The sequence below is a fragment of the Equus przewalskii genome, chromosome 1, assembly GCF_037783145.1.
Source record: "Equus przewalskii isolate Varuska chromosome 1, EquPr2, whole genome shotgun sequence".
Taxonomy (NCBI): domain Eukaryota; kingdom Metazoa; phylum Chordata; class Mammalia; order Perissodactyla; family Equidae; genus Equus; species Equus przewalskii.
In genome coordinates, this window is record NC_091831.1 from 157,515,893 (window position 1) to 157,531,441 (window position 15,549).

The 15,549-nt window shown below is 39.6% G+C and overlaps 1 protein-coding gene across 1 annotated transcript; it reads right to left on the bottom strand.

Moving 5' to 3' along the window:
• Positions 1 to 7,714: 7,714 nt before the first annotated feature.
• OR6S1 (olfactory receptor family 6 subfamily S member 1) lies at positions 7,715 to 8,873 on the bottom strand. Its single transcript, XM_008507112.2, has one exon. The coding sequence runs from the start codon at positions 8,758 to 8,760 to the stop codon at positions 7,765 to 7,767; it is 996 nt and encodes a 331-aa protein (XP_008505334.1). The 5' UTR covers positions 8,761 to 8,873; the 3' UTR covers positions 7,715 to 7,764.
• Positions 8,874 to 15,549: the final 6,676 nt, after the last annotated feature.

Sequence of the window (15,549 nt, forward strand, 5' to 3'; positions counted from 1 at the left end):
CCGACCCTAGGTCCTCTTAGGCTGAAGTCCCTTTCAACCTCGACCTGTATCGGGATCAGCTTGCGAGCAAGTTGGCCACATCTGTCGATTGATTCAGGGACAAAGAATATGCTACCGTGGGACAAGGGCTTCCTTGGAGACCGGGGCCCGTAGTTTGGCTCTGACAGTCTCTTGTCAGGAATAGCTTGCTCGCCAATTCTTACGCCAGCACTTGGCGCGGAAAAAACTAGTGCACTTCTCACTAGGGCATTACGCACGGAAAACAGTGGTATCTGGAGGTGTGTTGGGGTCCCAGTGCGGGGACGGAACACTCTTCCTGAGGCCCTGGTCCACTGCGCTGACCCACCGGGGTGTGGAATCTAGCCCCGGCCCCAGAGCTCCTGCCTGGTTAGCAGCGCGCGGTTGCACTCTCCGTTCCCAAGACTGTCCTTTCCAGGGTCCCAAGTGCGGCGGCAGCCTTCCCAATGCCAAGTTACGTCCCCGGGAACCCTGGGCTTAAAGGGCGCAGATATCCATTTCGTCAAAAGGAGGGCAATTGCATTATTTCCAGGCGTTATTTTCCAAAACGCAATATAACGTAGCGACAGTGGTCCTGCCATTTCTGGTAAGAATCCACCAGACCCTTTAGTGTTCTTTGATTGCTCACCTGAAAAACCAGCGGGTTGCGGCGTGCGGTGTCTAACTGAAAGATTAGAGTGTGGTTGATTCCGGTTTGTAGAAGTTACACAGACTTATGAACTGCTGGAATGAAAAGGCCGTCAAACTCGCTTACTTTCCTGGACTGCTCGTACACGAGGGATTTTTGACGGGATTTCTGTCTGACCCCATGATATTTGTCCTTTCCGAGCTTCTTCTCTTGGAAAAGTTACTCGGCCAGGCAAGAATCAAGAGTTTTGTGATTTGGCGATTGGAGGTTGGGAAGAGAAGGGGAAGAATCTGCCAGGATGCCCTCACTTCCAGGTTGGTTGTCCCGTCAGAAAGGTGATATACGTAGCCTGGGCTTTGATGTGTTTGCTGAACGACTACTGGTGGAGATGTGCAGGAGGGAGCTGGATATAAAGCCCTGGGGTTCAGGTGAAAGATCCAAACTAAAGAAAGGAATTTTAGGAATAAAAAACACAGGGTGGTGGTTAACACTGGTTTAGGTAAGAACCCACAGGGAAGAGCATTCAAAGAAAGAGAAATGATTTAAGTGTAGGCCCTGGAGATCAGCAGTGTTTCAAAAGTTGAGAACGAAAAAGCAATGAGTGAAGGAACCAGAGAAGGAAGCTTCACAGTGGTCACTTGCTCTGATGGCTGATTTGTTACTCAGGGCCTGTTGACAATCTTTACCAGCATTTAAAGCAGAAAGTTTAGGGAAGATGACAGCACTGGATGGGTTGAAGAATGAAGGGAAGGTGTGGACATGTAGGTAAATAATTCTTTTAGGAGCTTGGCTATGAAGTCGAAGATCTCAACAGTATACATGGCTGGCTTGGAGGTCTTGTGGTAGCTCCAGGATTATTTAGTGGGTCTTTCTTTCCCTGCCCTGAAACCTGGGCAAAGGTCCATTGGGTTACCAAGAATATGCCCTTTAGCCTAGGTATGTTCTGACTCCTAAGGGCTTTTATCAGCACAGATGAAAGTGGCACCATTACTCCTTCTATCACCATGGTAAGAGGCAGAAATACCAGCTGGGCTCTAGGACCAAGACAGGGAATGCCACAGCATTTGAGCAAAGGCACAGAAGGGCAAATTAAAAATGAATAGCTCGTGGCCTAAGGAGGGAAGTGAAAGAAGGAAAGCTAGTTCTGAAAAACATAAATAAGTTTAAGATGATCTTAGATGGGAGAGAGGTGGGGGTTTCAAAACCCAAATAAGATCTTTTGACCTTTAAGAAAATCATGTCCATTGGGAACTGGAAAAGGGGCATCAGTCTGAAGATTCAGCAGGTACTGCTTCTCTGTAGTAGCAGGAGTTGGGACTTGCTCCTCTGGGCTCTACCTGAGAGGAACAGCACCAGCTTCCACAGCTACAAGTCTGAGTTCAGTTTATTCCACCACTGATGCTTCTGACAAGCAATTTTGTTGATTCCTGTGGCTGGATGAACCACCAGTTCATCCTGACTTGGGGATGTCAGGGGTCACAGAGAAGATCTGGGCCCTGCAAAACCTTAATGTCTGCCAGAGTCCTTACACTTTTCTGCATTGTCAGATCTTGAAATGTTTGTTATCTGCATGCAGAAAAAATGGGGACCTGAGGGAGACATCCATATGCAAAGTTTCACTAAGTCCTAGTTTTCCTAGAATGAGGATCTTTAAGAGGGTCTTGATTGTGACTAGCTATGGAACTTATCAGCTCCAGGCCCACTCAGGAGATCAGTCAGTAGTCAGGACCTGTACAGTCTAAGCTAGAGCCATTAGACTGTGCCTTCCTCGCCTCCTCAGCAGTAACTGTTGTACTTCTATGCCAATATGGGTCTGTAGTACTCTACACTATTATCAACATGACTCCCCTTGAGTCATGCAAAAGTGGCCCCAGCAAATTACCAGTGAGCATGGCTATTTGACACTTTTTCATCCCTTGTGTCCTTTGTCCCTTCAAAAAACAACAATGTGATGAGATTTTACTACATTCCAAATTATCGGGTACTCTTCTGGATGACACGGAAACAAACTCTGGTATGACCCAGTCTCTGTCTTCAAGGGGTTTGCAAAAAAAAATGGTGAAACGGGAAATGGTACAACTTATTATTTCAGGAGAAAGTATACAGGATTCAGTCAAAGTGCAACCACTGTAAGTGATGAAGAATAAGAGATTTATTGTAGGAATGAGCCCTTACATGATTGTAAGAGCCGATAAGGAAGTCTATGTAAGGCTCTTGCCTCTACAACTAGTGTTGGGCCTGAAGTCTCTATAGCTCAGCAGGATGAGCAGTCAGAAAGACAGATGGACACGAAGAGAGCAAGCGCAAACTGAAACCATGACAAACTGGAATCAAAAGAGCAAACTGGAATCTACGTCTATCTCTCACTGTCTCCAGCTTTGTTAATGTGGGAGACCTACAGGAGAAGCTGGCACCCTTCATCGTGGAACTGCCCATGCACTTGGCCCAGGGGTTGGAGGAGCTGAAGGAGGAGATCCATTGGTGCTAGAGGAGTTGTAAGCCCAACTGAAGCCCCATGCCAACAAGTGAGTGAGCCACCAGTACCAATAAGTACAAGCAGCACCAGAGGCTGGTATTCTACGCCAATCTTCAGGATGCAGTGGCTGCTGTGTATGATATTTTCACCTTCCAAATCTCACTACAGATTTCTCCATATCTATATAGAAAATTTAGATCCATATAGACAAGAAAAATTTGGAAAATGCAGTTCCAGCTTAGATAAATTGGCACGGTATAAAGTCACCACTTGATCTATTCTCTTTTCTAGTCTTTCCCTATAAAATGTGTGTTGGAGAATTTCTTAGCTTCTTTTAAATGTTTTCTATGTCTTTTTCTTTCTGTGCTGTATTTTGTAAACTTTCTTAAGATCTATTTTAGTTTACTAAATATCTCTTTGCCTCTCTAATCTTCTGTGCAAGATATTCAGTCTTTAATTTCGATAATATTTTTCATTCTAGACTTTTTATTGTTTTTTGTAACTGCCTGTTTTTATTTTATCATGCTATTGCTCTTCAATTTCTTTAAACATTTTAAACATTCTTAATTTACACTCTATATCTAATGTTTATATTATCTGAAGTTCTTAAGGGTCTAAGTCTGCTGTTTATTGTTTATCTGCTGACTCCTGTTCTTAGAGTCCTGATTGCTTGTGTGTCTTTTTGTAATATGATAGCTTTACTGATATAATTCACCCATTTTAAGTGTACATTTAAATAGTTTTACTATATTTGCATAGTCGTAAATCATCACCACAATCAATTTTAGAATATTTTTATCGCTCCAAAAAAGAAACTCTGTACCTCATTAAAAGTCACTCTTCATTTCCTGCCAACCTTCTGCTGCAGCCCTGGGCAACCACTAATCTACTTTCTTTATATATAGATTTGCCGATTCTGGATGTTTCATATAAGTGGAATCATACAAGATATGGTCTTTTATGACTGACTTCTTTCACTTCGCATTGTGTTTTTAAGATTCATCCATGTTGTAGCACGTATCAGTATTTCATTCTTTTTTATTGCCAAATAATATTCTGTTGTGTGGATATGCCATATTTTATTTATCCATTCATCAGTTAATGGGCATTTGAGTTGTTTCCACTTTTTGGCTTTATAATGCTACTCTGAACATCATGTAGAAGTTTTTGTGTGGACACTAAAGTTTTCATTTCTCTCAGGTATATACCTAGGAGTGGAATTGATGGGTCATATGGTAACTCTATGTTTAAACTTTTGAGGAACTGCCAGATTGTTTTCTAAAGTGGCTGTACTATTTCACATTCCCACTGGCAGTATCTGAGGGTTCCAATTTCTTCACATCTTCACCAATACTTGTTATTATCCGTCTTTTCCATATAGCCATCCTAGTGGGTGTGAAGTGGTATCTCATTGTGGTTTGATTTGATTTCCCTGATGACTAATGATGTTGAGCTTTATGTGCTTATTGACCATTTGTATAACTTCTTGGGAGAAATGTCTGTTCATATCCTTTGCCAATTTTTTAATTGGGTTGTTTTCTTTGTATTATTGAGACATAGGTGTTCTTGTATATTCTAGACACAAGTCCCTTATGAGATTTATGATTTGCAAGTATATCCTGTCTTTTTGTGAGATGTCTTCTTGACTTTCTTGATAGTGTCCTTTGAAGCACAAAAGTTTTTAATTTTGAAAAGTTCCTTGTATGTGTTTTTATTTCAAGGATTATGAGCTTATGTTCAAGAAGACTTTATCTAAGGGAGTCTTGTGCTATTTTTGCTGAAGGTGAGACCCTCTTGAGAGATTTTGTATTCATTCTACCTGTGGGTATTATCTACTGGGAACAATGTTTATATTAATATATTAGCTTGGGGTTTCCCAGAAGACACAATTTTGTGTATGAGGGCAGAGCTTCGATTAAGAATTCTCAAGGATGACTTTTTTCTTGAGTAGGAAAAATTTGCTAATTGCCTTCCTTTGCTGCAAGGGAAATTCTTTTCTGGTTTACCCTTTCACTGACAATTGCCCTCCAAGGGTTCTAACTGTATGTGGGAGATTCCATTTCAAATAGTCACTGGAGTAGGTCTAGTGTGAGGATGATTACTACATTCAAGCTGTTGGTTACTTGAGTTTAGCAGTCTCTCTCAGGGCAGTGGCTATCATCTGCTCATCAGTTTTTCATTCAGTTAACAAATATTCCTTGGGCAACTTCTATGTACCAGGCTCTGTTCTAGGTGTTTGAAATGTATCCTTATTTTCAGCTTCCTCTTAATTTGTGATCTCTGGGAATAACCTTTATTTTCTTGATAACTTGGCTAATGTTTAATGGCTTCATTGAAGAGGATACACCTGCAAAACAAAACAAAAAAAAGAGCAACTGGAAATGTAGAGAGAAAATCAGGCACTTGTGGCCCCAGGGAAGCCAAAGAAAAAGACTATTTCAAATAAGAGGCCAAGATCAGTTGTGCCAAGTGCTGCTGAGATTAGATGAAGAGTAAAAAATTCCTTATGGGAAAGGAATTTGTAAAATAAGATTGAAAAAATAAAATCACAGATTGCTCCCTGATACAATTTTTATTTTGTTATTTCTATCCCTAATCATATTCAATTTCCTAATATTTACTCTTATGTTTTATTAGTAAAATGTCATCTTGTTAGACCCATTTTTAAATTTCACAATGGTCTTATTGCATTTTCACCCATGGTTAGATATATATCTTACCCAAAAGTCTGTGTATTCCTTGATGGCAGGGACCATGTATTTGTACTTCTCCATACCAACTTTCTTCCCAGAACATGGTAGTCAATACGTCTTTATTGAATTAAGTTGAGTCCAAAGTAATTTCCCACAATAAACTAATGTTGAAAATAGATGGTTTAACATGCTTTATTGACAAAATATAGGGGGAATTCCCTCCAGAAATGCTATAAACTGTTACATGAATTCCTCTCTTTGGCCAGTGTCTGGGATTGACTTCGGGTTTTCGAGCTCCATGAAATCAGGTAGTTTTTAAGGCAATACTTCATCTGGTCTCTGGGCAACACTTCTAGATCACTCCAGAAGAATTCTTTCCCCCCCTCAAATCACTGATCATTCTTTCCAATTCTTTAGTTTTCACTCAGAAATCTTTCAGGATAGAAATATTTGGTGTGTGTTTTTGTGTATTACTAATAGAACTAGATGAAAACATTATTATTTCCAATGCCCATTGTAGCTTTACGGCCTTCTCTTTGCATGCTAATCTTCAGTTGTCAATTTTGCGGCACTATTTTGAGGTTGATGTGCTATCAGTCCATATCTTGATATTTAATTTTTTTAAACATTGTCTCTATGTATACAAATACTCTCCAAAGTGGAATTAATTCCTGTTCAATGAATGATAGCCTCTGAAAATTTCTCTAACAAGAACATACTAGAAAAGGTAAAACAATTTTCATACAACCTCCAGTGTCATTTTATAAACCCTCTTACCATTCCCATTCCTCCGAATTGTTATTTGTCTCTCAATCTTCCTCTCTAAACTCAAAGCTGCTTGAGGTTAGGAACCATTTCCTGTTCAGCTTTCCATATATTAATATATTACAGTATCCAACAAAGATGCTTAACAGATCTTTGTTGAATAAACGAATAAATAAATGAATAAATGAATGAACATTTGTTCAGGATTTCCAATGGCACCACAAATGGTAATCTCTATTCCCTTTCAAATATCCAATGAGGTAGATAAAATGTACCACAAAGTCTTGTTCTTGGTAGGTACAACAATAGTTGGCATTCTTAACTCTGATATCAAAGGTCCTCATCTCAATCTCAGTTTTGCTAAAAACAAAAGAATTTTGAAGACAAGACATAAAAGAATGTAAAAAGGTGGACAAATGAAAGGAACATAATCCAGTGACAAAATGAGTGGAAATGTCTTTAATTCATCTTTGTAATAAAGTGAAAATTAGAAAAACACATTAAATGCTATTATTCATGAAATCTCTCATTGGTCTGCTTTTTCAGAGGCACCTGGGATTGCTGTGGAGAAGTGAATAACTCCCTTATTAAATTTGCTTTACCTCTTTTCCATCTGACAATAAATGCAATTTGGGGGGGAAAGTGTATACAAAAGTATCCAGATAATCTATTTATTTTATTTTTATGATTCTAAGGAAGTTTTTCTTAAAATTCTTGATTTTCATAAACAGCTGAAAGACTGAACTGAGAATTTTAACCAGTTTATAACTTTTGGCAAAGGTCGCACATAGATCCCTCTAAGAATTGGATTGAAGCTATGAATTCTCTTCCTAAACAAATGCGTATAGGCTCAAATACATAAAATTTACATATTAATGGTGCTTATAAATTTTCTGAAGCCCATACTTAGACTCCCTGACGACCATGGACCCTTAGGTTAAGATCTCACAGGTTGGAAGTTCTTATGGTGTAATGACAGTAATGATTGTGATATCAATAATAATGTGGATTTATGTATGAGATAGAATCAAATTTTGCCTGAAAGAGAAGAAGGATAGACTTGTTAAATCTGGAGTTCTTTAGTGGTTCCAGCACTCAGTCGTTTGGTGATGTCCATGCTGATGGTAGGAAGGAGAATGACAATGGAGAAGACTTGGACTGAAGACTATCACATCCCTTCACCTTCACCTCACTGTTTTCTTATTGAAACTCTTAGCAAGTAAAAGATCCCCCCAAAAGCCTGCTACCACCTTCCTGAACATGTCTTTCAAAGCTTCCTTGACTCGCTCATTGCGCAAGGCATAGATGAATGGATTCAGCAGTGGTGTCACAAATGTTGTTACCACTGTCACTGCCCAGTTAGTATCCACAGAGCCACTCTGTGATGGCCTCACATAGAGAAAAATGGCACTTCCGTAGAAAAGAGTCACCACAATCAAGTGGGAGGTACAGGTAGAGAAGGCCTTCTGACGGCCTGAAGCAGAGGGGATGTGCAGGACAGCCAGGACTATGTGGCCATAGGACACGGCAGTAATCATCAGTGAGGATACAATGACAAGAGAGGCAAGGACAAAGTCAGTTTCCTCCAGCTTCTTGGTGTTGGTGCATGCCAGGCGGAGCAGTGGGCCACTGTCACAGAAGAAGTGCTGCACAACAGCATCCTGTTCACAGAAAGGAAGCAAGGCCACAGCCACTGTGGGGCCAAGCACAGGGAGTAGTCCCCCCATCCAGCAGGCCAAGGCCACCCAAAAGCACACAGCACCATTCATGAGCAAGGGGTAGTGAAGAGGGTGACAGATGGCCAGGTAGCGATCCACAGACATGACGGCCAAAAGCAGAAACTCAGAGGCCCCAAGAAAGAAGTAGAAATAGAATTGGGTAATACATGCAGCAAAGGAGATAGTGTGTTGCCTCGAGAGGAAATTGCTCAGCATCTTGGGAATGATGACAGAAGTGAGCAGGATCTCTAGGCAGGACAGGTTACCCAGAAAGAAGTACATGGGAGTCTGCAGGCGAGTATCACCTCCTACCACCCCAACAATCAACACATTGCCTGTTAGAGTCAGCAGATAGACAAGAAGGAAGACAGAAAACAATTCTGCTTTTGTGCTGTTGAGATTCGGGAAACCTGCCAGGATGAACTCTGTCACACCACTGCTCTGGTTCCCAGCAGAAGCCATTATCTTCTCTACCTGTGCAACAACATGAACATGATCCTGGTGATCTTCTCCAGATCAGGTCTTCTCCAAAACAATCCTGAAACTTATTTTATCATGATATGGCACACATATCCCCACATTTTCCAATTACAGAGTCTGTTAAGACCTAAAGGACCTGAGGTCCTCATCTAACTGATTTTAGAGCTGGGGAAGATTTTCCATAAAGTGTAGCTAAAACTTAGGTATGAAAATGCCAAGAGCCTCCATCTTTACACTTCCTATTCTCAAATCTTAACTGATAATACCTCATTATTATAATAACAATATCATTGAGCATCTGAGTTGGGCAAAAATGTCAGAAAAATGATTTTGTGAAGAATATGATTCCCATTTAACCAGGATCAGAACTTGAGCCAGACTGCCTAGCTTTGAGTTCCAGCAACTCCACTTACTAGCTGAGTAGCCTTAGAAAAGTTACTTAACTTCTCTGTGCTCCTCAGTTGTAAAATACTCTAAGAAGCAAGTGAAATAATAGTGAAAAGGGCTTAAAAGAGTTTCCAGCACTTAGCTCACAAATGATGTGGTAGAGAAAGCCCTGGACTGCAAGTTAGGGCACCAGACTCTAGACGTGGCCTGTCACTTCCCTTGGAAGGCTATCAATGAATCCAGCTCCTGTTTGTCCTTCAACTGGTCTGCTGTAGAATGAGTCATAGGAATCTAGGCCATTAGGATACCTATTATACGAAATTACCCTTTTCATGGTGAATTCCCCAGGAACCCAAGAGCCTAACTGAACTCAGCTTGTCACAAAGTGCTTGCCTATCTAAAGCAAGTTATACCATATTTAAAAGGGATAATAGGGATAAATACATTGATTCAATCAGTCAGTCAGGTATCTGCATCTATTTATTTAATGTCAACTTCAAGCTAAGTATTCTGGGTAAGATTAAGATGAATGACTCAAGCTTTTTCAGTCTATGATATCAATGCAAGGCCTTTTCACAAACTTGGGTTCTATTAGATGACTAGCCAGAGACAGAAAAAATTATGAGTTCCTGGCTGTAGTTATTAATGAAATCAGAAATTAAGTCCTTACTATTTGATCCAAGTCCTTCCAGTATTGAAGACCACCACCAGTTATAAGAATCAAATCAATGATGTCCTGAAACTTTGTTTAAAAACGCCTCAGTTAGAATACTGATTCCCTTTAGCCATGCAAAGCATGAGAATTGACCTTAAGGCCTTGGTTCCCTGTCAGCCCTATTGTTCTTTGTTCCCAGGAAACATTAGGCTCTTAGAATTTCTCACCTTTGAATCCCACCTGAGTAGGAAAATTATTGTCTAGAATAAAGCAATTCTATGGTCTTTCTCCCTAAGGATTCCATTCAGAATCTCATCTTCCTCCAGCTTCTATAGAAATTGCTTTACTACCAGTAAAATCATTCAAATTTTGTTGTGTTGATTAGGTATCAGGTGCTATTTTTGGTGATTCAGAGATAAAAGAGACACTGTCGCTATCCTTATGTAGCTCACTGCCTAATGAGAATGACAGAAAAGTTAATATGTGTCACAGGTAGAATGTCACAGGTAAGCATGGGGTCTCAGGGGGCACACAGGAAGGGAATCAAACAGTTTTAGAGAAACAAGAAGTATTCAGGAGAAAAGTGATGCCTAAAATAAATACTAAAAAATTAGTATGGATTTGATAGAAGAGAGGTTTTTTAATGGAAAAGGGCAGCATGTGAACATAGTACATTTGAGCTGAAGCACAGAATATAAGGTGTGGAGTGGAATGAGATAGGACTGGTCACCTCAAAGGGGACTCTTTCTGGCTCTCTGTGAATTACTTCTATTGAATTGAACCTAACTACATATTAAGTGAGAGGAAGAGGAGTCCCAATCCCAAACATGGAAGGAATTCCTCCTACCTACACCTGAATGACCATGATGTTTCCATGAGGGTGGAGATCACCCTACAAGAATTTTCTTTCCCTTTTTATGACTCAGTGTCTTGCTCCATCATGCAGTCCTTCCCATACCCTGTACTGTGAGGCTGACAATAGCCTGGAATCCTTGGAGTTCCTGAGGATGGGCAAAGCACTTGGGAAAACAGGCAGCAGGTGGATAATCTGCTTCTTCTCTGTGCTTCCCTCCTAAGTAGAATTCCTCAGATGCTGTTCTTCTGCCTTGTGGACAAAGGGTCTTTCTTATCCTAAGGAGGCTGCATCATACTGCCCCTTCTCATGGCCATGTCGAGGTCAGCCATAGGGCCCACCCTTCCCTCCCTGTAGAAAGAGTGTCTTCTGCAATGTGATCACTGCCTTAGCCTTGAACAGATACACTTCAAGTGAAGGACAATGATCTCACTCCAAGGTATGTCACTGCAAGAATAGCATGGGGCTGGAAGGCAAGGGGTGGATATGGAGGGGTTAAACCATTCAACTATCCATGAAAAGACTTAGTACATTTACCTGTAGTTTCTTTTGTCTCTGATGGTTGAGAAATGTTCCATTTAAAGCCAAGTCTTCACTTTTTTGCTGATGAGTTTTAAGTACAAACTGTCAGTTTTCCCATCTTAGACCCCATCCTCCCTGGCTCCTGGCTTTAGCCTTAGTGCAGAGGAAGGAGAATGCTGAAGAAGTCACTGATTTCTAACAATCCTCCTATTGAAGTATGGGATCCTCCAGGCATAACTTCAGTTTTCAGTGGAGATGCCCCAAAATGAAGATTGATTGATCCAGATATCAGGAGCCCAACTAGCAGCAGTGCCTGCTAGGGGAAAGAGACCCAAATGATGAGGAGATAAAACCATAAGAGAGAAAGAGAGAAAATAATTCTTACAAGACCCAAGGGAGATTTGCAGTTCAATGGAAATTTACCAGGCTCCGTGCTTGATAAACCTGAAAAGGAGGCTGACCCTTCATTCAACAAGGGGTGACTGGGAATGTTTCTGCCTTCATCTGTCAACCACCCCAAGCCAGGCAGCTGCAAAAATGTGGAGAATACAGTGGGAATGAGAGAAAGGTTGGAGTTTGACCAGCTGTGAAAGGTCACAATCATCATCCAGCTTTCTCCTGCATGGCACTCAAGGGAAATGTTTATTTCCCAAGTAACACAGATATTGTGTCTTCTCCCTGAGGACTTAAAATGATATTGGGAATCTCTCCTCTAGCTTCTGGGTTGGAAAGTAATAGGAGCCCCAAGGGTGTGATAAGACAGAAGAAGATTCCCTGCGTCATCTCTAGCTTCTTCTGCTTCTCCCAGCCTTGTACTTTATCCTCTGGTAATAGCATATACCATACCACACACCCAAAACATTCTTTAGAATTATGGACCATTGCTCACAGTTTTCCATTTGTGTCCACTCTATGCCTCTGACTAAAGACTAACTCTCATTCATCCTCAATTTACTGTGGTGCATATCAGTTCTTCTGAGACAACTATAAAACTTTGTTGAAAGAAATTAAAGAAGCCCTAAAATAAAGGGAAAGTCATCCTACATTAATCGATTTGAAAACTTGATATCATTAAGATGAATACTAACCAAAGCAATCTACAGATTCAATGATTCAATCTTTATCAAAATCCCAACTGCATTTTTTGCAGAAATGGACATACTGATTCTAAAATTCTTATGGGATTGCAAGAGGCCTCAAGTAGCCAAAACAGTATTGAAAAATAAAAATAAAGTTGGAAGATTCACATTTCCTGATTTTAAAATCTTCTACAAATTTACAGTAATTAAAACAGTGTGATATTGGCATAAGGATAGACATAAAGGTCAATGAAATAGAATTAAGAGTCCAGAGATTAACCCATATATCTATGGTCAATTAATTTTCAACAAGAGTGCCACGATCATTCAGTGGAGAAAGAATAGTCTTTTCAACAAACAGTGCTAAAACAATTGGATATTCATGTGCAAAAAAAAAAAAAATTGGACTCTTAGGTCACACTCTATACAAAATTGAACTCAAAATGAATCAAAGACCCAAATGTAAGAGCTAAAACTATAAAACTATTAAAAGAAAACATAGGGGTAAATCCTCATGATCTTGGATTTGGCAATAATTTCTTAGCTATAACACCAAAAGCATAAGCATTGAAATAAAAAAATAGATACATTGGACTTGATCAAAATTAAAAATTCTTGTACATCAAACAACACCATCAAGAAACTAATGCCCTTAAAAATATGATAAAGCTTCAGAAATTATTTTAGCAATGTCTGTCTCCATTTTATTATCTCTCCCTTTTATTGACTGGAAATATATCCTCCTTTATTGATCCACAAATATTCTTATCTTTTCTCTCCTATTTCCTATTATTAATCATTTGCTCTACCTTCTGGGCACTTTCCTTGTCTTTATAACACATTTTAAACATCTCTGCTATCATCTTTTTTAATTACTAAGAGCTCTTTTTTGTCCTGAGTATTTTTTTTTTCATAACATCCCTTTTTGTTCTATGATGGCAACTTATTATTGAGAACTTTAAGACATTTAAAAAAATAAAATTATCTCCTCCCTATATGGTCACTGTTTGCTCTAAGTTACCTTTTCCTGCTTATTTGTTTCAAATAAAATCACATTAGAAAATTTTTTTCCAGTAGTTCGCTGATTCTTGGTTAAATGTTTATATTTAAGAGAGACTAAGTACCTGTTTGGAAGCTCTGAGTGCGTGGATTGTCCTTAATGATTCAGGGCCTTACTCTATGGTGATATAGCTGGCTTGTTTGTTTGTTTTGGTGAGGAGGATTGTCCCTGAGCTAACATCTGTGCCAGTCTTCCTCTATTGTGTGTGTTGGATGCCGCCACAGCATGGCCTGATACGTGGTGTGTACGTCCACACTGGAATCTGAACCTGCCAACCCCAAGCTGCCAAAGCAGAGCAGGTGAACCCAACCGCTATGCCACTGGCCAGTCCCTGGCTAGCTTGTTCTTTAGGAAACACTCATGCCAGTTTCTTCAGATTTTTCACGTTGCACTTGTCAGACAACACAAAGAAAATTCTTCAGTTTCCCTGTCTAGTTGAGAAATTTGTGGAGACTAAGGAAGCATCTCAGCAACAACTATACATACATTTATTTAACCCCCTAGTTTCAGAGGTGAAAAAATCCTCTTTTTTCACATGTTCCAGAGACAAATCCTCTAACCTCCTGTTGGGAGTGAGACAGGGACAACAATCCGCCTGGGTAATAAAGAAGTTATGTAGAATCAAACTACTTCTTCAACATTTTTCAATCAATCCTCCTTAATTTAGCCTCCACTCACCCCAACTTCAAAAATGTAGAGGGACTCTGGAATAAATTGAGCTGATTCTTGGTTTTTCTCACTGCTTGAATAGAGTTAATCTTTTTCCGTCAATCTTTCTATATCCGTTACTACTAAAGTATCTGCTTTCCTTCTTCCAAAATATTGTTCCTATTGTTTCCTTTCCCAAACTATGGTTTTAGTGAGGCTTCAGGAGGGAGTGAATATAGATGTATGTATTCAATCCTCCATGTTTATGCCCATATTGACCAATTTCTTTGTTGACCTTTCCTTCTTGTATCTCATTCTCTCTAGGTTCACTTTCTGTCTTCCTGAAGTATGTCTTTTAGACGTCCCTTTAATAAGGACCGGTTAGTCATTAACCCTCCCAGTTTTTATCAGAAAATGTCAATTTCACCATTGTTCTCGATGGTTTTTCTGCATACGTGATTCTAAGAGTTATTTTCTCTCAACACTGTCTTCAAGTTTCTATTATTAATAGTGTTGGGAAGTCAGATATCATCTTAATTGTTATTCTTTGTAGGTAATGTCTTTCCTCTGGGTGCTTATAAGATATTCTCTTTGCCATTGATATGCTAGAGTTTCACTACATCAATGCTTAGATTTTTTTGAATCCCTGCATAGTCAACATTGTGTTTCCTGTATCTGGAATTCAACTCTTTTATTAGTTATCTAAATTCACCACCTATTATCTGTTCAAGTGTTCTCTTTTCTTTGTTCTGTTTTCTTGAGGATATGATTTCTTACGTATTTTTCAGCTCCTTGTCCCTGTTAAATTCTGGGTAACATCTTCAGATGTTTATTTACATTTACTAATCCTCTCTTGGCATGTGTAATCTACTAGTTAAATCATTCATTGAAAGTTTTATTTCAACAGTTATATATTCCATTTTAAAGGTTATGAGTATTTTTTCTTTTGCAAATCTGCATAATCATTTTTATAGTTTCATATTGCTTATTTATATGACCCTACCTTTTATATCTTTAAACATTTCATACTTAGTGCTTTTGTATTGTTTCGCTGAAAACTCCAACATCTGAAAGTCTGCTAGGTTTAGGTTTTTTTCCTGCTGCTTTGTTCCTATGTGTTTGGTGACTTTTTAATAAGAGTTCTTTTCTGGCTTACCTTTATCTGTGGAAATACTGAGCTCTTACATTGAAGGTGCTCTCCTGGTAGCATTTGCCTTTGATTCTGCCTGCAGCCAGGGCTCCTTGTACACACACACATTTCAGACTACTTGGAGGATCACAGTTTAATGAAATCTCAGGTTAAATTCCCACTCTGCTGCCAGCCTAAGCCCAGTCTTCTATTTCCCAGACACACTCACCCAAGGACATGGGTACCTGCCTGAGAAATGGCAGAGAAATGGTGCCATGAAGTGTGCTCAATGCCACATTACAGCTCATTTTATTGGGAGGAGTGGTAAGGGAGCTTGGAGATTTCCTTTATTTTCTGAAAGCCCTTAATTGCAATAAAGATTCATTTTATGCAGAATATAGTTATTTGTGGCAGAAGCTGTCTGTCTCTCACCCCAAT

Excerpts from the sequence above, each read along its gene's own strand:
- OR6S1 (XM_008507112.2), bottom strand. The coding sequence starts at position 8,760 with ATGGCTTCTGCTGGGAACCAGAGCAGTGGTGTGACAGAGTTCATCCTG.